Raw genomic sequence first — 26,043 nt, forward strand, 5'->3', positions numbered from 1 at the left:
AGTGCTGGGATTACAGGCTTGAGCCACCGTGCCCAGCCTTTCTGGGTTTTTGTGTTTGGTTTTGTTTTTGTGTTTTTTGAGATGAAGTCTCCCTCTGTTGCCCAGGTTGGAGTGCAGTGGCACGATCTCAGCTCACTGCAGCCTCCGCCTCCCACATTCAGGTCATTTTTGTGCCTCAGCCTCCTGAGTAGCTAGGACTTGTATGCATGCGCCACCATGCCCAGCTGATTTCTGTACTTTTAGTAGAGATGGGGTTTCACCATGTTAGCCAGGCTGGTCTTGAGCTGCTGACCTCTAGTGATCTGCCTGCTTCAACCTCCCAAAGTGTTGGGATTACAGGCATGAGCTACCACACCCAGCCTCATGTTTAGGTTTTGGATGGATTAAATGTCACAGAATTTAAGGAATACTATAAATTTATGTGATAAAACCATCATACTCTGAACCCACTTTCTATAATTTCTGTGGAAATGTGTCCACATTAAATCTTGACCATATTTTTTTAAAGTCCACGCATATTCTCTGCTTTAAGTGACCTTTAACCTCGCTCCCTACTGTACTCATCTAGCCACAATAGGTCTGGAGGTCATCAGGTATTCTCTTATTTAGATAATGTAAAAATCCACATCATGTATCTCTTGATCATGGGATAATTAACTCTGTAATTGAACCAGATGATGTCTGTGGCCCTGCTTTTCCGTCAGTAAACTGGGAGTGGTCATAATTCATTTTTTCTTAGCAGTGACTTTTTTAGCGCACATATAAGTGAGTTCTTCAGCAGCCTAGAACCGAAATAACTTTTTGCCCTTGTCTTATTGTCGATTGTCATTTCTTATTGCTGTGAGTATATGCCTGATATTAGAAAACCATTTCCTCTTATAATTTGCTCTTCCTGACCTAATATTGTAGTTAGGAAACCAAATATTAATTATTCAGCTTATTAGAATTATGTTTGCAACCAGAATCAAACATTAAAATTAAATTTGAAGACCCAAGAGATACTCTTGGATGTAAAAATGCATGAGTTTTAGTATATATAATGTGAAAAGCTCAGAGGCATCTGTGTCATTTCTTAGTTCTTAACTATATATTCTGAGTAATTAATATCAGATAAATGACTTCCAGATAAGTGAAGTTAGTACATACTTACCAGAAAATGTTTGCATAATTTTTCCTCTAATAAGACACTGCAATACAGAAGGAAAAAATAATTATATTGAACATCTAATTAAAATGCAGAAATAGATATTTTTAGTTGCTAAATTAATAGCTAATTTTTAGTGTTTTATCTGTTTGCATTTCTACTTTGTCTTAAATTACTATATTTATTATGGCTTACAGAATTATACCTTGGTTGCTAGCCACCTACCATATATAGATACCACATTGAGCTTTCAGAGTTATGTAACAGTAACATCCCAGACGTGTGCGTGTAATAGGATCTTTTAGACATTCAACCACATGAGGACTTTAAGATAGAACGATGAGCAAGAAGAAAATATTTTCAATGGAAGTGAAAGACTACAGTGATTTTTCAAACAATGTTATATAATAGATTCCTCTTCAAGAGTATTTTTAAAAATGTTTTCTTAGCATTCCACATTTTATCTCTCATTCTTTATATATTTCTGCCTGCTTTGGTGAGGGAAAAAAAGTCATTTTTAGACCTGAATGTTCAGGAACCTTGGGCTATAGATTCTACTCCATGGAACATTGTCACCCAATGTTAGCACCAGTTTCCTGGGTAGACAGGTCCCAGTTCAGGCTTCTGCCTGCATCCAAACCTTTTAGGAAAGATGGAACCACTGTCTTTACTTTTTCCTGTTTGCCAGGTGATAAAACAATGATTATAGAGAAGAATATATGTGCATGGAGAGGTCAGAGCATTAATATAAATGCTTTGGAACCTGTCTCAGAAATTTAGGTAAAGAAGACAGTTTGTAGTTAAAGCTCTTGGGCTCCAGGCCTAGCTCTTCCACTTACTAATTGAGTAATCTTGGTAAAATCACTTAACCTTTGTGAACCTCAATTTTCTTGCCTTTAGAGACAATAGTGCCTATAACTAAATTATTGTAATGAGCTTATATGTGTAAACAGAATTTTTTAAAGTCTAAAATCTCGTAATTATCCGGGCTTATTTATTGTTAACAATGTTTTCTGTAGAATCAGTAGCAACTATGGAGGATTTGTGCCCTCTACTCTTGATGGTTATAGAGTGATTGATTATCACCATACTCTTTAGACTAGAAAAGCTTGAGTTTTTTTCTTTTTGAGACAGAGTCTTGCGCTGTTGCCTAGGCTGGAGTGCAGTAGCGTGATCTCAGCTCACTGCAGCCTCCGCCTCCTGGGTTCAAGTGATTCTCGTGCCTCAGCCTCCGAAGTAGCTGGTGGTGCACCACCACAGCCGGCTAATTTTTGTATTTTAGTAGAGACGGGGTTTCACCATGTTGGCCAGGCTGGTCTCAAACTCCTGACATCAGGTGATCCACCCACCTTGACCTCCCAAAAAGTGTTGGGATTACAGGCGTGAGCCACTGTGCCCAGCTGAGTTTTTTCTTTTAAAAAGATGTTTTTTAGAATTGTTGTTAGCATCTCTAGTAATGTTGATGAAAAGGATATCAGTTACCCTTTGGACGATGTCCTGCCTTGGCAGTATATACCCTGTTGTGTATGTGTTTGTGTTATATGAATTATATAAATATTATATATGGTACATAATTATTATTTAGCTGTCCTTCATTAACATCATAGAATTGCACTTCACAGCATTTTTGTATATATTATCTCATTTGATCTTTGCAACCGTGGAGTGAAGTATTCAAAATAAACATCTGATGGATTTGGGTTTTGTGTGGTTAGGTTTTTTTATTTTGTTATTTTAGTTGTAACTTTGATAACCTAACTTAGAAGCTTCTAAATAATGAAATATCCTAAGCTAAACTGGTAACTGAAAAACAATATTCCTCTTAGATTTGCTGTCATTTTGTCTTATGACATCATTATGGAGCTTTTTGTCATATGACCAAAAATAAGGCTATTTCTGAATGTTAGCAGAGCTAATATTATTCCTCCGGTTATTCCAGTGTTTCTCAAATGAAAGTTATTGATAAAACCCTAAGAAGATCCACCAGGAAGTTCGTTTATATATACAAAAATTATAAAAGTCCAGTCAAGTGATAGATGGCAATACTGGTAATATAGGTCATATGAATGAGATAACTCAGCCTCTATACTTTCTGAAGCCTGTCCCTCCATTTCCTCTCTTAGATTTTAAAACCTGCTGGTATGCTAAAAAAAGATGGAAGGGAAAGGAAAGGGTTAGGATTGTTTTTAATTTATTTTCTTGTTTTTATTTATTTATTTATTTTTTTATCCGAGATGGGGTCTCACAGTGTTACCCAGGCTGGTCTTAAACTCCTGTGCTCAAGCTGTCCTTTCACCTCAGCCTCTTGAGTTGTTGGAATTACAGGCATGAGCCACTGTGCCCCGCTTAATTTATTTTCTAAATAAATTTAGATGGATGTAGAGATTTGACAGAGTTGTGAGAAAATTATTTTTGAGCTCTATTGTTTAACCACAAGCCTAAAACAGAATTACTTAATTACTTGTCTATTAACAGAAATGATGAGAAGTTTTTAAACGTGATTTTAAACTACTACTAGTATTTGAAATGGTCAGAATCCCCAGATGAAATATTGAATTGGTTTGAGGTAGAAAATAGTGAAGATTAAGATTGAGTTTTATATTAAAACACCTTATCCAGACAGCTCAGTAGTCTATAATCCACATTTTGTCCTTATTTTTCCCCTCTTTACAGCATCTTCACCAGGCAAGAGTTCAATATATGGCAGTTTTTCAAGTGGTATGTTTCATTTTATTATGGTGTGCTTATTTTCTTTGTCCTTTTTATCCCGGAAGTTTCACCAATCCTATTAGATACTTATGGGTCAAATACTTCCAAACTTTCTCTGAAAACTAATTATTGTGTGCTTTCTACTAGACCCCACCATATGCTGTGAACAGCTATGAAAGAAATAGGTCTTGTGTCTCAAGGAGCCCTCAGTCTAATCAGCACTCAGATGTTCTACTTTTTCTTCTGCTTCTGGCTGATCTCTGTCTTCTTTTTTTCCTGGTGGAATTTGTATCTTCTTTGTCTACTAGAAATAAATACTCAAATTATGAAACATAAGTTGATAGTCTTATTTTATTACTCTCACCATTAGATGACAACATTCAGAAATCAGAGCTTGGAAACCAGTCACCATCAACCTCCAGCCGACGTAAGTTTGTGTATTCAGTTTTAATTAAATATTTCTGTAAAATTGGTATTCCATAATTATTCCATAATTATTTAAAAATGGTTTTTGACAGCAGTATGACTTGGTGCTATTTGAAGAATCATATTTTAAGCACTTTAGAGGAAAAAGTATATATTCTACTAGCAGTGAAATTATTTATGGACAAACTATATATGAGACAACATCTGGTATTGCCCCTTCACTTTACCGTCCATAAGACCAAAAGCAATAGCTAATAATAAGTAAAGCTACTAATACTGTTAACTGAGGAAACCATGCTGAATTGAAAGACAGCCAGCCAGAGCATGACTTTTGGGATTACAATGGCTTTCGGAGTCTGCACACTTGCATTTGAACTAGATTGGACCACTTACCTCCTTTACAGCCTTGTTGCAAGTTTCTTTAGTTCTCCAAGTCTTATTATCCTGAAACAGTACTAAGAAAATAAATTCATGGGCTGAACATGGTGGCTTATGCCTGTAATCCCAGCACTTTGGGAGGCCGAGGCAGGCGGATCGTGAAATCAAGAGATTGAGACCATCCTGGCCAACATGGTGAAACCCTGTCTCTACTAAAAGTACAAAAATTAGCTGGGCATAGTGGCACACGCCTGTAGTCCCAGCTACTCAGGAGGCTGAGGCAGGAGAATTGCTTGAACCCGAGAAGCGGAGGTTGCAGTGAGCCGAGATCGCACCACTGCACTCCAGCCTGGAGACAAAGCGAGACTCCATCTCAAGCGGTGGCTCAAGCCTGTAATCCCCCCACTTTGGGAGGCCGAGGTGGGCGGATCACAAGGTCAGGAGATTGAGACCATCCTGGCTAACATGGTGAAACCCCGTCTCTACTTAAAAACCGCAAAGAAAATTAGCTGGGGGTGGTGGTGGGCGCCTGTAGTCCCAGCTGCTCAGGAGGCTGAAGCAGGAGAATGGTGTGAACCCAGGAGGCAGAGCTTGCAGTGAGCCGAGATTGCACCACTGCACTCCAGGCTGGGCAACAGAACAAGACTCTGTCTCAAAAAAAAAGAAAATAGATTAATGATGATTCTCACATTTTTTGTTCTTGGTACTGCTTTACACTAGTAAAGTTATTAAGAACTTCAAAGAGCTTTTTGTTGAAAATATGGGTTATATCTATCCATATGTACCAGGAAATTAAAGTTGAAATTTTTAAAAAATATTTATTAATTGATTTTAAATAATTTAGCAAGATGAGTGACAGATCAGATTGCTTTGCATTTTTTCTGATCTCTTTAAAAAATGGATTTGGATTATGTATGCTTCTGTATTCAGTCTGTTACAATATATTTTGGTTGAAGTATCTACAAAAAATCCAGCTTTATACAGATAGGAAAAATTTTAGTAGCCTTTTCAGATAATTGTGGCTATTCTTTTTTGAACTCTCCAAAACTCAACAAGTGTTAGTTTCTTAAATGTTACTTGAAATAGGATATCTGAAACCATCTTACTGAGCTTTTAGTACTCTATTACAGTAAAATTCATTGGTCTTTCTTATACTTTGAATGGAGTATCGTGCACTGGTCATTTGGAAAACATTGGTTCACTGAGAAATGCAGATTTTCCCAAACATTGACACATTAGGAATGTAATATAAAATATCAAACTCATGGTGGCAGATTTAGGATTCTAAAATCCTAATTTTCACTTGAAAGCAAATGTCTGCAGAATACACAAGTCTGACCATAGTTTACTTGTTCTTTCAAGTAAAAAATAGTATTCCTGAAAAATGTGCTAATTCACCTTGTAATTCATTTGCACAAAATTATTTTCCTTGAGACAACCATGGTACTGTATGATGCAGCAGAAGTGCTTTGTGCGTACTTGCCATTTCTTCAGAAAGAATGTTGACAAGATATGTACCCAAGGATTGAGATTTAATAAGATAAATAATTAACTGCTTCATAAAGGACATTCTTAAGTAAAGGAATGTCGCTTTGTTAAACCTTGAATGCATGGCAGTGAAAAATAACAACGACTACAGTCGTACAGTTTGGTGCCACTGCCCTGTAACTCATGCTAAAGCATCAAAAGTTTTTCCCACCATTGCTTTTGCATTATCAGTGCAAATGTCAACACAAGGTGAAAGTCAAATAACATCTTAGTGTTAGAAGAATAGTTTTAACTGGCCGGGCGCGGTGGCTCAAGCCTGTAATCCCAGCACTTTGGGAGGCCGAGACGGGCGGATCACGAGGTCAGGAGATCGAGACCATCCTGGTTAATACGGTGAAACCCCGTCTCTACTGAAAAGTACAAAAAACTAGCCGGGCGAGGTGGCGGGCGCCTGTAGTCCCAGCTACTTGGGAGGCTGAGGCAGGAGAATGGCGTGAACCCGGGAGGCGGAGCTTGCAGTGAGCTGAGATCTGGCCACTGCACTCCGGCCTGGGCGACAGAGCGAGACTCCGTCTCAAAAAATAAAAACAAAAAAAAAAAGAAGAATAGTTTTAACTTCATGGACATCTCCCCTGCAAAATAGGGTCTTGAGGTACCCCACAGATCACACCTTGAGAACTGCTGCTCTAAAAGGTCCATACTAAAATTAATAGCTTGAAACAGTCAATAAATAGAAGGTCTAAAAGTATTATTGGTACTATCATGTTAACTGAATAAATGAAGTAGAATATGAGAAAGAACTTTATAAACTGAAAAGCACTAAATATAAATTAATACTATTATTATTGCCAATAGTAATTAACGAGTTACAAACTAAGTTTTACCAGTGTTAACTTGCATACCACAAAAGGCCATACATCAGTAAAATTAAAGGGACAGCTAGCTATTATAACATGTAGAAGATGTTCATTCATATTGCCTACTTTTCTTTTTTTTTTTTTTTTTGAGATGGAGTCTCGCTCTGTCACCCAGGCTGGAGTGCAGTGGCGTGATCTTGACTCACTGCAACCTCCGCCTCCCATGTTTAAGTGATTCTCCTGCCTCAGCCTCCCAAGTAGCTGGGACTACAGGCTTGTGCCACCACACCCAGCTAGTTTTTTGTATTTTTAGTAGAGACGAGGTTTCACAGTCTCGATCTCCTGACCTTGTGATCCTCATGCCTCGGCCTCCCGAAGTGCTGGGATTACAGGCATGAGCCACTGTGTCCAGCCTGCATCCTTTTCTTTATCCTTTTATATACTTCAGAAATATTTCACCTTGAATAATTAGCCATGTGAATGCTGAGTTTCTAAATTAAAAAATATTTTATAAATTGTCTTTTAATAGTCTATTCTCCCAGCTGTTAGCAGTGGAAATAATAAACTTCACTTTATAAACTGTATTATTTTTCTGACTTGTTTATGCCATTTCTTTTGTTTAAAAACTTTTTTCCTCAAAGATATTTTTATATTGAAGAGACATATGCATATTTATACACATAATTCCAAGTGTATGCATGTAAGATTTTCTTGAGAATGCGATAAATTATTTTATTAAGAAAATTATCAGCTTTCTTCTTTAAACTTCTTTCTCTTTTACCTAATGTTTACAAAGATTGATACTGATTTTAAAAGTCACTTGCCTTGAATCTAAGAAAATGGTATTTATATCTGTCATTTCTTTTTTTCTAAGTAGAAGTGACTGGACAACCCCAAAATGCATCTTTTGGCAAGAGGAACTGCTGGTGGCTACTTCCTCTGATAGCTGCTCTTGCCTCTGGGAGTCTTTGGTTCTTTAGTACTCCTGAGGTAGAAACCACTGCTGTTCAAGAGTTCCAGAACCAGATGAATCAACTTAAGAATAAGTATCAAGGTCAAGATGAGAAGCTGTGGAAAAGGAGCCAAATATTCCTGGAAAAACATCTTAATAGCTCCCATCCTCGGTCTCAGCCTGCTATCTTGCTGCTCACTGCTGCCCGAGATGCTGAAGAAGCGCTTAGGTGTCTGAGTGAACAAATTGCTGATGCCTATTCTTCTTTTCGTAGTGTCCGTGCCATCCGGATTGATGGGACAGATAAAGCTACTCAAGACAGTGATACTGTCAAACTAGAGGTAGACCAAGAACTGAGCAATGGATTTAAGAACGGCCAGAATGCAGCTGTGGTACACCGCTTTGAGTCATTGCCCGCAGGCTCTACTTTGATCTTCTACAAATATTGTGACCATGAAAACGCAGCCTTCAAAGATGTAGCCCTAGTCCTGACTGTCTTATTGGAGGAAGAGACACTTGGAACCAGTCTAGGCCTAAAGGAAGTTGAAGAAAAAGTAAGAGATTTCCTTAAAGTCAAGTTCACCAATTCTAACACACCCAACTCCTACAATCATATGGACCCAGACAAACTGAATGGCCTCTGGAGCCGCATTTCTCACTTAGTTCTGCCTGTGCAACCTGAAAATGCCTTGAAAAGGGGCATCTGCTTATAAGAAGTGAGAGAAGAAAAATCATGTCCCAAGTTCTGAGAATTGTTCACATTTTCTAACCAGAGACAGAATTCAGAGCTCTTTTTGAAAGAACTGGTTTCTTTTTAAAGGAAATTAAGTTCTTACATAAACACAGAACATAAAAATCATTTGTCAACCTAATTATCTAGGATATGAGAGAATCATTTCAGTTTCCATTGAGAGCTGTGTTAAAGGTATCTTAGGAGTGCAGATTATATGCAGTTCCTTAGAGAATCTATTTTGATTCTAGGCTGAATTATTACAGTTATGTATGACCAGTGAAAGGGATTTGTCTCCTTATGAACCTTCCTGATTTTTTAACTTAGATTTCTCACTAAGTTTCTTGAGTTATTAGTAAGATTGCTCCCTAAATGTAACCATGGATTTTCCCATTATGTTCCCTTTTATACCATGTAGGTGTGAGTTCCTTAGCTTCTGCCTATAGGAACATAAGTAATGAAAGGTCACGTAGGTGTGTGTTTGGAATTTTTTTTCTTTTGTTTGTTGGAAGATGGAAAGAACAAGGCAAGGAAGAAATTAATGGGGAAGCTGAAGGGAGGAAATGTTATAGTAATCCACTGAGGTGTAGGTCAAACATAGGTATATGAACTGTTAATCTTAGTGGATTCCATTGGGATTTGTTTTTTATATCTCCTTTTTCCTTCCTTGAAGAAAAATTCTTGGCCCTCCCAAGGATTCTTCATGTATATTGCAAGATTTAATATATTTGTTCACTTGACTCTTAAGAGTAGGTCAGGCCGAGGCAGGTGGATCACCTGAGGTCAGGAGTTCGAGACCAGTCTGGTCAACATGGTGAAACCCTGTCTCTACTAAAAATACAAGAATTAGCCGGGCATGGTGGCACACGCCTGTAATCCCAGCTACTTGGGAGGCTGAGGCAGGAGAATTCGCTTGAACCCGGGAGGCAAAGGTTGCAGTAAGCCGAGACCAGGCTTATTGCCCTCCAGCCTGGGCAACAAAAACAAAACTCTGTCTCAAAAAGAAAAAAAAAAAAAGACTAGGTCAATTCGTAACAGTTTATTTTGGACACATCCTGAAGCTTTTGTTTTGAATTAAGAAATAGTTTCAGGAATTGACAAACCATTTGTCAACCTGCTGTCCTGGGCTATTGAAGAAGATTTCGTTTTCTGTGCATCCAGTTGTTGCAGTCCAGGTCCTCTAGTGCAACGCCATAGCAAATATAAAGATTTACTATGCACGTGATACATTTTATGGAGTGCCTCAAGCCAAGATAGTGAACTTACATGAAGAGTGTGAAATGTATTTCTTTACTACTATAGTAGTATAGTTATAACTTTGCATCTATAATTGAGCTTTCTCATCTGTCAACTGCTATGGTTTTCTTAAAATGTTACAATTCTATATCCACCTTGTTTTTTTATTGTCCACAAACCATTAAATGTAAATATTGTTTTTAGAGAGAGTCAGTCATTGGCTTTGTCATTTACCCTTTGAGAGTTCCACAAGTGGTAGTAGAGTGGTCTAACTTCTTTCCTCTAGTACTACCAGTATTCATAAATGTATGCCCCTTACTATAATTTGTTCCTCTTAGAAGTCAGATCATCTGATTTATAGAGGATTATGAAAACCAGAGTTTTTGAAAAGGCTTATTTTATACATACATATTATATAGAGAAATAACTGTTTTTATTAAATGTTTCACTGACCCAAGTAATTTAAAAGTAATATGTTACCTGTGTCTTTCAGGAAAAATAATTAAAGCAGCTGATCTGTAAATGACTTTAAAAGCTATTTTAGTAATTTAAATAAATTTACTTTCTTGGTTTGTACTCTGTGTTATATATTTAATGATTTATCATATTTAAAAAAAGAAATCCAAGTCTTTTCCTTGAACAATTTTAGCAACCTTGGCTAGGAGAAACAAAAACCAAAGAATTGGAGCCATTTGCAAGTACATTGGTTAGAAGTGGGATAGCCATAACTTTCCATTTTATCTCGGCACTTAGGGTTTGTAAAAATATAGTTAATTTAGGTATTCCTGACTTGGCAAAAGAATCTCCACAGCAGCTTTGCTTTCTTTTTTTTTTTTTAAGTAGACATGGGATCTCGCTATATTGCCCAGGCTGTTTTTGAACTCTTGGCCTCAAGCAGTCCTCCTGCCTAAGCCTCCTAAGTAGCTAGGATTACAGGTGTGAGTCACAACCCCTGGCTTCTTAACCTTTTCTTCATCACCTCCCTGAAGAGCTTTTTTAGATTTTTTTCTAGTCACCCCTTCCCCATGAAATTTCAACACCACATATGTACTATGTATCTGTTTATGGACTGTAAATGTTTTTTGCTTTATACAAAATATAATTTTTTTGTCCCCAATGAACCAATTTTCACCCCTATTGAGAATGCATGCTCAAGAGCATCCACATTTTTAGATAATTGCTGCCTAAAACATTCTATTTGCTATTCATGTTATTGTGATCCTTTTAGAAGGGAAAATTTATTTTTTATTTTATTTACTTACTCTTATTTTTAAGACAGTCTCACTCTTGCCCAGGCTGGAGTGCAGTGGCACAATCTCGGCTCACTGCAACCTCCGCCTCCCACATTCAAGCGATTCTTCTGCTTCAGCCTCCTGAGTAGCTGGGATTACAGGTTCACACCACCATGCCGGGCTAATTTTTTGTATTTTTAGTAAAGATGGGGTTTCACCATGTTGGCCAGGCTGGTCTTGAACTCCTGACCTCAGGTGATCCACCTGCCTTGGCCTCCCAAAGTGCTGGGATTACAGGCATGAGCTGCGGAGCGTGGCCTAGAAAGGAAAATTTAAGACATCAGCTTCAAAATAGGAGCTAGTTCTAGAGAAATGGAGCACATTGTAACTGGCCGACAACAGTGGCCCAGGAAAACCACAGTATGGTACATTCTTAAACTTTTGAAACTTAATTTGCTTCATTTCTTTTAATGACTTTAATATTTAAAGATGTTTTCTAAACCTCTAATCCTGAAAAAAAAATTGGAAGTAAACTGATTTTTATTCAGTGAAGAGAACTGCCATTTAGAAGTGATAGGGGTTTACACACTTTGTACCATTAGTTAATACCTAAGCTAAAAGTATAATATCCAGTTTCCTTAAGATCTCGGGTTTATGGAAAGTAGCCTTTCTTTTGGCAGTGTAAACAAGCAGTTCTATTAAATACATAAAGATAATGCACTATTCTGCTATTTTGTCCTTATCAAGATCATGGAGTAAAATTTTGTGGTATAAGAGGATAGGGTTTTTCCCTAAGGAAGAGGCTTTTGTTGGCATTAACCACCAAAGATGGGGTTCTTCAGCCTGGAAAACCAAGCTGAGAAGGCTGCCACTGACTGGAAGGGGAGGAAATTCCTCCCTTGAACGCCCTGTTTCTGGCCTGGATTCAGAGAATTCCTTGTGTGTTTAAGGGCCCTTGTGGGTGGTAGAGGAACTAGTTCCTGTCACCTGAGCATAAACAGGAGAACCCCCTTGTACTCTACACTCCGGGTATAATGAACTACTTGCAATTTCCTAAACACATCATTCACTTGTCTTTTGCACATTCTTAGACTCTTTTGGAATACTTCATTTCCTGCCCTCTTGCTTTCCCCAATCTCACGTTCTGCTCATTCTTATTTGTCCTTTTAGTCTTCGTTTTCTTAGGGCAGCACTTCAGTGAAATCTTTCATAATTCCCTTCCCCCAAATACTATTTTAGGTGCCTCCTGGTTTGTTTTTGTTTTTTTTTTTTCTGTTTTTGGTGATTTAAACAATAAGACCTTTATTGTTACAAAACCCAGCAGCGTGAGGAGTTCCTGGGTTGGGTGAGTTAGAGGCTGGAAAAATTCATCCCCAGCATTACAAGATACACCCCCGGTGAAAGAAAACCTCTGCAAGCTGCTAGCTGAAGCCAGCCCCTGTCCTCTTATCCAAAACTGGGTCGTGTCCAGCCAAACCATTTTGGGGGTTGAACGAGTCACTTCAAAGGGCTCAAATGACTGGTGAATCTTCCAGATAAAAGGAGAGAACACTGCCTTTCCTGCGCATTTTAAAGTGACTGAGGTGCTCCACACTCTGATTTATCCTTTATTACCCTGTGGCAGCATTAGCATACCCCTGCTCCCACGTGCATCTTGCGAGCAGTGACGCGTCGTCAATATATGCACCGTGGTAATCACAGAGTGCTCAAATATTTATTGAATTAAAAAGAGCAAGCCGTGCCTAGTTATAGCTAGGTAAGTTGCATCTTAGTGTTTTATTTGCTTCCCCCACCCCCGTCCCCCATTACTCCTAAGCCCTATCTAAAAGCTTTATATAACTCACGTGGATTTAGCAATGCTACGAATGAGGAAAAACAAAGAGGACCAATCTACGCCGTGGAAGGGAAACTGGCACTTCTCTGGTGGAGACAGTGATCATTACAGGTCCTCAAGGGAAAGGTGAGTATCAAGGGAAAAGACTGGGAAGCCATGAGGTCTTCCCGCAGTGATACTTGGCATTTGCATTTTCTTAAAATAGCTAGCAAGTATTCCTCCACCTTTTTCTGTTGCCTAAGAGGGTATTATAATTCAGATAAAAGATGGCTATGGATGTACGAAGAAGATGGATAAGAAAAATATTTGAGAAGTAGAACTGACCAGATTTGATTGAATGTAAAAGTGCTGAAAATTTCTCTGCATTTTGTTTAGCTCATGTATCTTCTCCCCAGATAGCACAAAGTGATAGACTAAATTCCTATCTCTGCATGTCAATATGTTGACTTTTAGTCTGAAGTAGAGCCACACATATTTGGTCAGAAATTTTAAAGAATAAAAACCCTGGCCAGGCACGGTGGCTCATCCCTGTAATCCCAGCACTTTGGGAGGCCGAGGCAGGCGGATCATGAGGTCAGGAGACCGGGACCATCCTGGCTAACAGGGTGAAACCCCGTCTGTACTAAAAACACAAAAACTTAGCCAGGCGTGGTGGCGGGCGCCTGTAGTCCCAGCTACTCAGGAGGCTGAGGCAGGAGAATGGCGTGAATTCAGGAGGCAGTGCTTGCAGTGAACCGAGATCGGTGGCCACTGCACCCCAGCCTGGGCCAGAGCGAGACTCCGTCTCAAAAAAAAAAAAAAAGGATAAAAACCCTGTCCCACCAGGAAATGAGCAAAAGAGGGCTGGGTTGAAGATTGCAAGAATATACATCTCAGACTCCAAGAAGAGAAAATACGGGAACTGTGAAAACTGTTTTCATATGGAGACCAGCAGCCATTCCCTCTATTGCTGCTACCCAATTAGCAACTTCCCCTTTGTGACTTACATACATTGTACCATTTGCAGTCTAGATAAATATTTAAAAATCTAAAAATGCAGTGTTGAACCGTAACTGATGAAAAATTAGCTAGTGGGTGCAATGTGTGCTATTCAGGTGATGGGTATACTAAAAGTCCAGACTTCACCAGGATACAATTCTTCCATGTAACAAAAAACCACTTGTACCACTAAAGCTCTGGAAAGAACAAAAATTATTTAATTAACTAATTGAAACAAATAACTGCATAAAATTACTGTAGTACATACTGTTCCACTGAAATAATTTTGTAACCACCTCCTGTTGCTATTACAGCAGAACCCAAGTGTTGAGAATATCCACATGAAACACCCTGTGAGCTAATCATCTCCATGTGAGCAGTTCTTTGCTCTAGTAAATTGCGTATTGCAGTAAAAAGTGATCTGTCACACTTCTCGCGTTTTTCATCATATTTAATGCAATACCCTAAACCTTGAATAGCACCATGAGCCCCACACAAAGTGCCACCAGTGATGCTAGAAATGCTCCCAAGAAGCAGAGAAAAAAAAATGACACTATGAGAAAAAGTGGAATTGCTTGATAAGTACCATAGATTGAGGTCTGTAGCTGCAGTTCCCTGCCATTTCAGACAGCTGACTCATTTTGGAAATGAAGGGGCATTTAACAAACCCTAAAGGTACAGTATTGATAATTACAGTACAGTACAGTAAATATGTTTTCCTTAGGATTTTCTTAATATTTTATTTTCTCTAGCTTTATTATAAGAAGACAGTATATAGTACATGTGTTAATCAACTGTTTATGTTACTGGTAAGTCTTCTAGTTAGCAGTAGGCTATTAGTAAAATTTTGGAGAAGTCAAAAGTTATACATGGATTTTTGACTGTGTGGGTGTCAAACCCCTAATCCCCTAGTTGTTCCAGGGTTAACTGCACTTGCCATTGTGTTAAAATTCCCTACAGTATTCAGTACAGGAACATGCTGTACAGGTTTGCAGCCTAGACAATAGGATATACCATACAGCCTAGATGCGTAGTGGGCTGTACCCTCTAGCTCTGTGAAAGGACACTCTTAAGATGTTTGCACAATAACAAAATTGCCTAACAATGCCATTGTCTTTTTTATTTTATTTATTTATTTATTATAGAGCTGGAGTCTCGCTATATTTTGCCTAGGCTGGTCTCAAACTCCTAGGCTCAAGCAAGTCTCTCACCACAGCCTGCCAAAGTGTTGAGATTACAGGCATGAGCCACCACGCCTGGTGACAACACAGTTCTCAAAATGTGTCTCCTTCATTAAGTGACACATGACTGTACGCACATTTACTAGTTTATTATAAAGGATATTACAGAGGATACCGATGAACACCAGATGAAGAGATGCATAGGACAACGCATATGGGGAGGAGCATGAAGCCTCCATCTATTCCATTCTAATTTATTCAGGCTCTATAAAGTTTATATTCAACCTGTATATTCTTATTTGTGGCTCTCCTTTAAACACTTTTGTTCCTTTGCTCAGCATTGTAGAATCCAAATTGCACAAACCGAGTCTAGAGAATTTTGAGTATGGTAAGTCATCACACAGTCCTACCTGTTGACACATATTTGCATACATAATCATGATTTTGTAACTAAATTTACTGCAATGGTGACTCACAGTTAATCTTTTTCGGAATGCTTACATGTACTCCAGGGGTTGGTTAACTGCCCCTGCTTACCAAACACAGTCCCTCTTTTTGGCCTCTCTCTGTCTTGATGCAAAACTCAGCAACTCTGAATTCCTAAGAAAATATCCATTTGCGTCCAGAGCATTGGCAATTTCCTACAGAGGAAAAATTGTTAGTACACAAAGAACCCATCCCACAGAAAACAGATGCACCCGTATCCTTACTGTAATGAGGGAGAGTATGATTAAGAGTACAGGCCCTACCGTCTGGAGTTTGACTGCCTGGGGCCAAATCCCAGCTCCATGCCTTTCTCTCTGAATGACACTAGCAACCTCTGCTCTATGCTTCAGTTTCCTTGTCTCTAAAAATGGGGAAAATAACGTAACTACTATCTTTTTTTTTTTTTTTTTTTTTTGAGACAGAGTCTTACTCTGTCTCCCAGGCTGGAGTGCAGCAGTGCAATCTTGGCTACTGCAACCTCCGCTGCCCAAGTTCAAGCAAGTCTCCTACCTCAGCCTCCTGAGTAGCTGGGATTACAGGCATGTGCCACCACACTGGCTGATTTTTGTATATCTAGTGGAGATGGGGTTTTACTATGTTGGCCAGGCTGGTCTCAAACTCCTGACCTCAGATGATCCCACCCGCCTTGGCCTCCCAAAGTGCTGGGATTACAGGTGTGAGCCACCACACCCAGCCTCATTTACCAAAATTCTTAACCACCAACAGTTCTCTCCCCTTTTCCTGTGTGGCATCAAATGTGATGGCTCCTATCTCCAGCCCTTTAGGTGACCCTTGTTATACGAAGAACTTGGGCTTTCTTCCCATCTTATACCTCCATTACAAACCCCAACCCATCACAAAGTTTATTAAACAAAAGACCTACAGTTACCAGAATCCACCCTTGCCCCAAATCAGGGGTACTATAAAGAATAAGAAAGCTTTCCTGGCTGGGTGCAGTGGCTCATGCCTGTAATCCCAGCACGTTGGGAGGACAAGGTGGAAGGATCACTTGAGTCCAAGAGTTTAAGACCAGCCTGGGCAACATAGTGGGACCCCATCTCTAGTTACAAAATTTAAAAAGTTTTTTTAAATTTTTTTAATTAATTTTTTTTTTCAAGAAAGCTTTTCGATCACATGCAGATAGCTCTTTCTCTCCATGGTTTATTCTTCCCATTCATCTTCACCATCCTACTCTCCTCCTTAATCAATCTCACTTTCTTTTATTGAAGCAACTATAATTTGTTAATATTTTCCAAGTGCTGCACAGACTGCCCTGTGTTGAACATGAAGATGTGCCACCTGGATCTCCTTTCAAGGAAGAATTTGTTTTGCCAGCTGCTGGGAGTGTGTTCAGTGCACAGTCTTCACTCTCAACCACTTCACGGCTTGCCTCAGCTGCAGAAAACCACCTTGCCCAAGACTACATCTGGGGAGGGGGAGAGTGGTGCGCTCCAATGATGGCGGATACAAAGGCTTGGCCTTCTCAGCCCCACACAGTGCAACTATGGTGGGCCATTTGCACTCCAGAGCTTCCCCATGGGATTGGATGAAGCTATAGAGTCCATATTATAGCATGACTTTTTCCTCTCCCCTCTCCTTCCTTTTCCTCCTTTCCATGGGTGTTGATACCAAGGCACTCCCTACTAAACACCTTGTACTCTGAGTCTGCTTCTCAGAGAACTCAACCTATGTCACACTCTAAGTTTAGTGTAGTCTGTAAATAATTAAGTCAACAATGTTTATTGACCATTTAATATGTGCCAAGCACCATGCTAGGCACCATACATATACTGTATCATTTAATTTTCATAATATTTGGAGTAGGTACTATTACTGTCTTTCTGTTACCAATGAGGAAACACAAACTCAGAACTACTGTTAGTAACTGGTGGAGCTAGGATTTGAACTCAGTCTGACTCCAGAATCTGCTTCTTAACCATCATTCTACAATTCTACATTGTATTCCATCATGAAGTCCACTTCTTTTTTTTTTTTTTTTTTTTTTTTTTTTTTTTTTTTTTTTTGAGGTGAGATCTCAGTCTGTCACTGAGGCTGGGGTGCAGTGGCATGATCTCGACTCACTGCAACCTCCACCTCCCAGGCTCAAGCAATCCTCCCACCTCAATCTTCTGAGTAGCTGGGACTACAGGCACACATCACCACACCCAGCAAATTTTTGTAGAAATGGGTTCAGTGCGTCACCTAGGCTGGTCTAGAACTCCTGGACTGAAGTGGTCCACCTGCCTCAACCTCTCAAAGTGCTGGAATTACAGGCGTGAGCCACCATACCAGGGCAGTATCCACTTCTTAAGGAGCAAAAATGGCATTAAATGATATCTTATAAACATATAATGCTTGCAGGGTGGGGGGGAACTAGCCACATTTTTTATGGAAAGACTTTGCGTTAAAAGTGAACATTTTGAAGGTTTTTAACTGGTGAAAGAAACTAACCTGGAATAATGCCACCAGACACTGAGTGGAAATCACCCCTTTTGAAGGTGCCATTCTTATGAGCCAAAAGTTTGTCGTTTAAAAGTTCATTTTGAGGGAATAACGTGTAATATAATTTGAAATAAAGGTATAGTGACTTTAAAAAGAACACTAGCTAAATAGTGTGAATGGGGTGAATTTGTTAAATGAATAACTTTGATAAAGTTTTCATGCAGGGAAAATTGTATTCACTAGATTTCTTTGTAGTGATCTGCTTTTACTTTGTAATTTGTAGTCGTCAAAAGACTGTAAGTCCATACTTACACTTAAAAAAAGATACATAATGCATGTATGTTGAGAAAACATACTGCCTGGCCCATAGAATCACTGGATTATCTAGTGAAAGTTACACCTCGCTATAGAGGTAAAAACCCTACAATAATATTTGGAACTCTGTTAGGAAGAATGCTCTCTAATAACAAAGGCCTATTATGGTTCTGATATCCTAATTTGAAAGTAAGTTGGGCAGGGCACGGTGGCTCACGCCTGTAATCCCAGCACTTCGGGAGGCTGAGGTGGGTGGATCACAAGGTCAGTAGTTCTAGACCAGCCTGGCTAATATGGTGAAACCCCATCTCTACTAAAGATAAAAAAATTAGCCGGGCGTGGTGGCATGCACCTGTAGTCCCAACTACTCAGGAGGCTGAGGCAGGAGAATCACTTGAACCCAGGAGGTGGAGGTTGCAGTGAGCCAAGATCGCGCCATTGTACTCCAGCCTGGCGACAGAGCGAGACTCCATCTCAAAAAAAAAAAAAAAAAAGTAACTTGAACTAGATGATATATTTAAAGTCTCTGTCAATGCTGATTCTATAAAATTGGCAAAGTTTGTAGTAGCTGAATATAATGTAAAGCCCAGAATATTTTGCTTGATACAGCCTCTGAAAGAGAATCACTTGTAGTCCATGATCTGTCCAACATTCAACAGGCATCTCAAACTGTGTTGCAGTAGTGTAATACTTGCTGCTTGATATATAAGATCTGAGTGAGCAAATTCCAATGAAATATTTTCCTTTGGAAATAGTTCCAAAGAATTAAGCTTTCTATTGTTAACTGGCAAGTTCCAAAGACCAAAGGTTTGCTCCTCTGAAATATTTTCATTAGCCTTGAAAAAGCAGGTTAGCAGACAGAGGGAACGAAGTACTTTTTTGTTCAGAAAATGCAGCCAACTTCCTATCTCTGGCTTTACCTCTAAGTTTTGTTATTGAATCAGCAGTTCTGGTTATTCTCAGGGTGGCCCTTTGACCTTTGCAGTTTGCCCAAAGGAGATCGACATGTATTAGCTGGTTGGACTATAGGTTAAGCTTAGATTTAGCTCTAAGCAACTAATCCTTTGCCCTTATATCACCTGTTATCTCGTTCCTGCAGAAAAGGAACACAAACATCCAAATTTTTAGCAGTCTCAACATCTGCCTTAAATCTTTCGCAAAGTGTACAGGAAGTAATGTAAATATGTGCATGCTAACATTAATGTGAAAGAAACTCTTAAGTAAACAGGAGGAATGAATGGATAAGGCTAATATAACCCTCATAGCTATAGCCATCTCCCATAATTAGAAAGTTAAGTGCTTTAAAAATTTTTTTTCAAATTTTAAACATAAGAATTTAAACAAAAAAATTAAAGTTTTAATTTCATGGTTTCTTCAAAGCCTCAATTCTCTTCAAAACAATAAAAACAGCCAATGAAATTAAAATACATAAAGAGTACCCAGTAAATAGAAATGAATAAAGTATAAAGTAAGTTGAACAGGAAAAGTTTGGAAGTAAGGTGCTGGGATAATCAACAAGCCTGGTGAAGTCCATTTCTCAGACAGTATGAGGTCATGCTGCAGATAGCAAAATACTTCCGGCGCCTTCCATCTGAGGTTCCCCAAGTGCATAGCCGACATTATCTTACAGCAAATATTATTACCTCCATTTTATAGGTGCAGAAACTAAGCTACTAGGAGATTAGATAACTTGCTTAAGCATGCACAATGAGTCAGTGATAGAATCAGAAATGTATTTCAGGAATCTAATCTTTTCAGTTTGAATCACTAGGTCAGCTTTCTAGATACCAAAATACATGTATGAATTTTTATTAAAATTAATACATTGTAAATTGTTGTTAATATACTTAGAAAATTGATTATCTTCTGTAAACAATCCAGTGAAATATTTTTGTTGTAAGTCATCGTTGCTTTTTGGGGGGGGAAATTTAAGAGGTGCTTTAAAAATAAATTCTCCCAGATTTGAAAAGGTATTCATGTGAGGTTTAAATTATTTAGGAAAATCCATTTTAAAGGCTGAGCAGGACAGTGAACGCCTGTAATCCCAGCACTTTGGGAGGCTGAGGCAGGCAGATTGATTGAGCTCAGGAGTTTGAGACCAGCCTGGGCAACATAGTGAGACCCTGTCTCTACAAAAGGTTTAAAAGTTAGCTGGGTGTGGTGGTGTGCACCTGGAGTCTCAGCTCCTCAAGAAGCTGAGGCAGGATTGCTTGAGCCCAGTTCAAGGCTTCAGTAAGCTGTGATTATGCCACTGCACTCCAGCCTAGGCGAAAGAGTGAGATTCTGTCTAAAAAAAATAAGAAGAAAAAGAAAAGAAAAGAAAATTATTTTGGCAGAAGTACAAGGATTGGCACATGGTGTTGTGGTCCTTGTAGACTTTCAATGACAGATAAAGTAGTTCTATAATTAGGATAAAAATTAGTACAAGGGTAATAAAGAATGAGTAATATTTTGGAGTCTTATACAAGCGGGGGCCAGAGACCTGGGCCAGCTGTCAGCTTCTCATGTTGCCTGCTTCTTATTCCAAGACTGAGCAGCAGAGTGGTTCCCGGTCAATTTTAGTTTCAGATCACCATCAGATTGAGATGTCCATTTAGGAGACTTAGCTTTAAAAAAATTTTTTTTATAACACCTGGACCAGTTCCTTACAGCAGGTGAGCACGTGACCTTTGATTAGATTTGATTCATAAAGTGCATGGGTCTTCCAGTAATCATCTCAAATGAGGATAACCTATGTTTTCCAAAAGGGGTAGGTCTAAGATTAAACAGCACCAAGGGCAAAACTTTTGGCTAGTACAGACTGAAAGATTCAATTAATTTTGCCAATTGAGTCTTAATTGTCCCATCAGTATGTTCCACTAATCAAGAGGACTGTCAGTGGTGGGCATAGTGGAAATGCAGAATAGGCAAAATTTTACATACTGATTTTATATCTGCTCAGCAAAATGAGTGCCTTCATCACTATACAGTTCTAAGGGTACACCCCATGTGGGAATTTTTTTTTTCTAATAAGATTTAACTTACTGCTTAGGCTGTTAGTCTGCAATAGGGAAAGGCTTCTACTCAGTGGGAAAACAGACAAATCATAACCAAAAGAAATTTATATCATTGAGATGGTAGTAACTAGATAAAATCCATCTGTCATATCTCAAAAGATCCTGAAGCTAAAGGAAAACGTCCTATGGAACTATGAATATGTTTTCTAGGGTTGTGTTTGGGACAGACTTGGGATCTTTGCTAAACTTGAGAAGCAACCTTTGGGGAGGGTTTCCAATAATATTATCATTTTATCCCCAATGGGTTAAGTGATTAATATAATCTCAAATTTGATCTTGGAGGCCCTCTGGCAAGACTGGTCTCTTATGGAGCCCATACCATAGGCTGGTGTATTAGTCACGGTTCTCCAGAGGATGTATGAAAGGGAGTTTATTAGGGAGAATTGGCTCACACAATCACAAGTCGAAGTCCCACTACAGGCCATGTGCAAGCTGGGGAAGAAAGAAGCCAGTAGTGACTCAGTCTGAATCCAAAAGCCTCAAAAGCAAAGAAACTGACGGTGCAGCCTTCAGTCTGTGGCTGAAGGTCCAAGAGCTGCCAGAAAACCACTGGTGTAAGTCCAAGAATCCAAAGGCCAAAGGACCTGGAGTCTGATGTCCAAGGACAGGGGGAACAGAAGGAAGCATCCATCATGGGAGAAAGATGAAACCCAGAAGACTCAGCAAGCCACCTTATCCCACCTTCTTCCACCTGCTTTGTTCTAGCTATGCTGGCAGCCAACTTGATGGTGCCCACCTACATTGAGGGTGAGTCTTCCTCTCCCAGTCTACCTACTCAAACATCAGTCGACTCTGGCAACACCCTCACAAAAACACTCAAAAACAGTACTTTACCAGCTATCTAAGCATCTTTCAATTCAATCAAGTTGACACCTAATATTAATATTAACCATCACAGCTGATTTTAGAGTCATGAAAACATTCTTCGGTTTTCCTATCTTTTTTTCAATTTGGGGGCTGTCATGCATTGTGGATACAGATCTTGATTATATTACATTGGCCATTAGAGGATCTAAAGGGGTATTGAGTTTTGGGTGGTTGGTTCGTAGAATCTGCAACTTTTGCAGCTCTGTCAGTCAAGTCGTTTCCTTTACCTTCTTTAGTATCAGTTTTTTGTGCCCGGAATTTTAATTATTGCTAAAGATTTAGGTTTTTAGATAGCATCAAGTAATTTCAGGATATAGTCACTGTTTTATTTTATTTTTTTTTATCTTTTGGCCAGTAGAATTCAGAAAATCTTTTTGTTTCCAGAGCATAACAAAATCACGTGTGACCCCAGAAGCACAGTGTCTATCAGTATAGGTATTTGCAGTCTTATTAATTGCCAGGATGCTTGGGAGAGAGCAAAGAGTTCTGCCTGCTGTGCAGAAGTAGTCTTGGGTAGGGAACCACTTTCAGTGGTTTCAGACTGTGAGACAACAGCATAGCCAGCTTGACATTTCCCTGAGGTCTTTCAAGGTAGAATCCATCAGTAAATAAGACAAATTCAGCATTTGGAATGGGGATTTCCGATAGGTTTTTTCTGGGGGTTAGTGTTATACAGTCATGCGGTGTCTCATCAGAAGGAAGAGGAGATAATGTGGCAGGATTCAAAGAGTTACAGCAATCAACAGTTACATTAGAGGGATGATAATAATAGGATCTGTAAAAGTGAGTCTACTAGCAGTGACTCACTAGTTGGGTATGGATTGAAATTAATGGAGATCCTATCATTAATTATTTGATTGCACTTAATAAATTTGCAGTGGCTATGCTAGCTCACATACAGGATAGGAGTCATGTTGCCCCAGGACCTAACTGTTGGTTGTAATATTTGAGGGGACTGATGGTCTCCATGCCTTCAGGTAAAAACCCCTAAGGCATTTTCATTTTGTTCATGAACAAAAACAGAAAGGGGGTGGCTCCAGTTAGAACGCCCTAATGCAGGGGCTCAAGAAGATTCTCCTCAATATTTTCAAAAGAGGAGGAGGCTTCTCAGGCCACTGTAGGGGTTCAAACTGGTCCATTTTTAGGAGGCAATACAGAAGCTGAGCCATGGCAGAGAAATTTGGGATCCACTCTCTAGTGCCCTGTTAATCTCAAGAACTCAGAGTTGTCTTTTGATCATGGGAACAGGAAAAGCCAAGACTGATTTTTTTTTTTTTTTTTTGAGATGGAGTCTCGCTCTGTTGCCCAGGCTGGAGTGCCGTGTTGCAATCTTGGCTCACTGCAACCTCTACCTCTCAGGTTCAAGCAATTTTCCTGCCTCAGCCTCCCGAGTAGTTGGGACTACAGGCGCATGACACCATGCCCAGGTAATTTTTTTTTTTTTTTTTTTTTTGTATTTTTAGAGACGTGGTTTCACTGTGTTAGCCAAGATGGTCTTGATCTCCTGAATTCGTGATCTGCCCACCTTGGCCTCCCAAAGTGTTGGGATTACAGGCGTGAGCCACCACGCCCAGCCCAAGATTGATTTTATTCTTTGGGGATCAAGTGAAATACCCTGTCCTGGAATTAGATGTCCTAAATATTTCACTTGTGAGAGAGAAAGTTGTAGCTTCTCTTTTGAAGCTTTATGGCTTTTAGTGGCTAATTTCTTTAATCAACAGTGGCTGTCCTCTATGGAGGCCTTTAAGGTAAAGGAACAAAGTAATAAGTCATCCACATATTTCACGAGAACAGAATGCAAAGGAAATGCCAAATCTGCTATGTCTGTTTTTAAGACTTGGGAGAAGTATTTGGGACTGTCAGCATACCCCAGAGGCATTACTGTCCAGGTATATTGTTGTCCTTTCCATGTTAAGGCAAAAAGATACTGGTTAGCTGGATCAACCACAATGATTTGAATGAAAGAAAGAAAGAAAGAAAGAAAGAAAGAAAGAAAGAAAGAAAGAAAGAAAGAAAGAAAGAAAGAAAAGCACTGCAGAGGTCAATCACAGTGAAAACCTGACTACCTGGTGGTATGGCTGATAGTAATGTATGCAGGCTAGGTACAACAGGATGATGGGGTATTAAAATGTTATTGATGGCTCTTAAGTCCAGGACAGATCTCCATCCCTGGTTATTAGTTTTTTGTACTCATAGAATGGGGGTATTACATGGGCTAGTGCATGGAATGGTTAGTCCCTGCTTGAGGTAGTCCTCAATAATTAGTTTGATTCCCTGAATGGGTTCCTGGCATAAGGGAATCTAATTGTTTAACATTTGGAAGTCTTTTTGTTTCATCTATTTGTGTGTTAATTGGTTGTGCTGAATGAAAATAGCCAATATCTGTGGTGCATTTGGACCATAAGTTTTCAGAGTAGAGAGGAAGTAGGTCTTGAAATGTTTCACTAAGTGATATTTTCTCCTTGTTTTAAAGAACTGAAAATATAGAGATGGAAAGTACAGAGAGTTCCTCGAGGGTTCCCTCTATAGCAGTTTTTTTCCAGTAGTAATTGCATTTCCCTCTTTTGGAAGAAAGAAATGTGAGTTTTGTGGGCTTCCAGAAAAATTTCAGCCAATTAAGTGAATGAGAGCTGAAGGGACTAACAGAAACTGATAAGGGCCCTGGAGTTCCCCAAGTCAAAAGGCTATGGAAAAATGGCCTCTTTCACTGCAATTGGGGACTCATCTTGTCTGTGCAAAGATCTGCTGGGCCACTGGCACATAGTCTTCTGGATCCAGGTCCCTTGTCAGTGTTCCCACACAGTCCCAGTACCCTCCTTGGATCTTCTCCAGGTCCATCTGGAAAGCCCCATCAACCTTGGAGTCCTCATGAGACTAATGACAAGCCTGGGCCCAGAGTGTCTTCTAGTGCTGGGACAGCTGCAGTAATCACAGCCTAAGGCCTAAGGGAACACATCAGTCAGTCTGCTTAGAATCCCTGGAAGGACCTCTGAAGAAGGACAGGGACAGATAAAGCCAGATTGTGAAGACTAAAATAAATACCTAATCCCTCAATGTGCAGACATCATTGCATCTACATAGGCATCAAGAGCATTTAGGGAAATATGAACTCACCAAACAGACAAAATAAGGTAACAGAGATTGACCCTAAAGTGATGGAGACATGTAATCTCTCCAACAAAAAATTCAAAATAGTTGTTTTAAGGAAGTTCAATGAACTTCAAGAAAACACTGAAAATCCATTCAAAAATGTATCAGAGAAGCTTAACAAAGAGATTGAAACAATAAACACAAAAATTAAACAGAAATCCTGGAGCTACAAATTACAATAGATGAAATGAAAAATGCAATAGAAAGCATTAACAGCAGAATTCATCGAACAGAAGAACCAGTGAGCTTGAAGACAGATTATTTGAAAATATAGTCAGAGGAGAAAAAAGAAAAAAGAAATGAAAAGGAATGAACAAAGTATATGGGATCTATGGGACAACATCAATATTTTCCAGGATGTTGTGGTTGGCAGTTGTACAGTTTGGCCCAGTTCAAGGGTTCAAGGCAAGTTCTTGATTTTTGTATGTGGAAGTTTATAGGATATGCAGGCAGTCCTTCTTAGAATGACTTTGCACAGCCATATGGTGTAATGGAATAGTTATACATTCTGGATTCAGAAAATGGAGGTTCAAATTCTAGCTATACCACTTCTCCAACCTTGTGACCATAAGCAAATCATTT

At 39.2% G+C, this 26,043-nt stretch overlaps 1 protein-coding gene and 1 long non-coding RNA gene across 8 annotated transcripts in view; one reads left to right on the forward strand and one right to left on the reverse strand.

Annotated features, from left to right (window-relative positions):
- The window catches only part of LOC105484514 (torsin 1A interacting protein 1), a 37,150-nt gene extending 26,654 nt beyond the window's left edge, over positions 1 to 10,496 (forward strand). For 2 of the 7 annotated variants that reach the window (XM_011746211.3, XM_011746213.3), the window contains 3 exons: positions 3,818 to 3,862; positions 4,224 to 4,280; positions 7,877 to 10,496. In XM_011746211.3, coding sequence (XP_011744513.1) covers positions 3,818 to 3,862; positions 4,224 to 4,280; positions 7,877 to 8,667 — 893 coding nt within the window. In that variant the 3' untranslated portion in view covers positions 8,668 to 10,496. The remainder of the gene's footprint in view (positions 1 to 3,817; positions 3,863 to 4,223; positions 4,281 to 7,876) is intronic. The other 5 variants (XM_011746212.3, XM_011746216.3, XM_011746217.3 and 2 more) reach the window with 3 other exon arrangements.
- Positions 10,497 to 12,951: 2,455 nt separating this feature from the next.
- LOC105484935 (uncharacterized) overlaps positions 12,952 to 26,043 on the reverse strand; it is a 31,863-nt gene continuing 18,771 nt past the window's right edge. Inside the window, exon 4 of the long non-coding RNA XR_011611570.1 lies at positions 12,952 to 15,786. This is a non-coding gene — a long non-coding RNA (uncharacterized lncRNA). The remainder of the gene's footprint in view (positions 15,787 to 26,043) is intronic.

Source organism: Macaca nemestrina, chromosome 1 (assembly GCF_043159975.1).
Source record: "Macaca nemestrina isolate mMacNem1 chromosome 1, mMacNem.hap1, whole genome shotgun sequence".
NCBI classification, from domain to species: domain Eukaryota; kingdom Metazoa; phylum Chordata; class Mammalia; order Primates; family Cercopithecidae; genus Macaca; species Macaca nemestrina.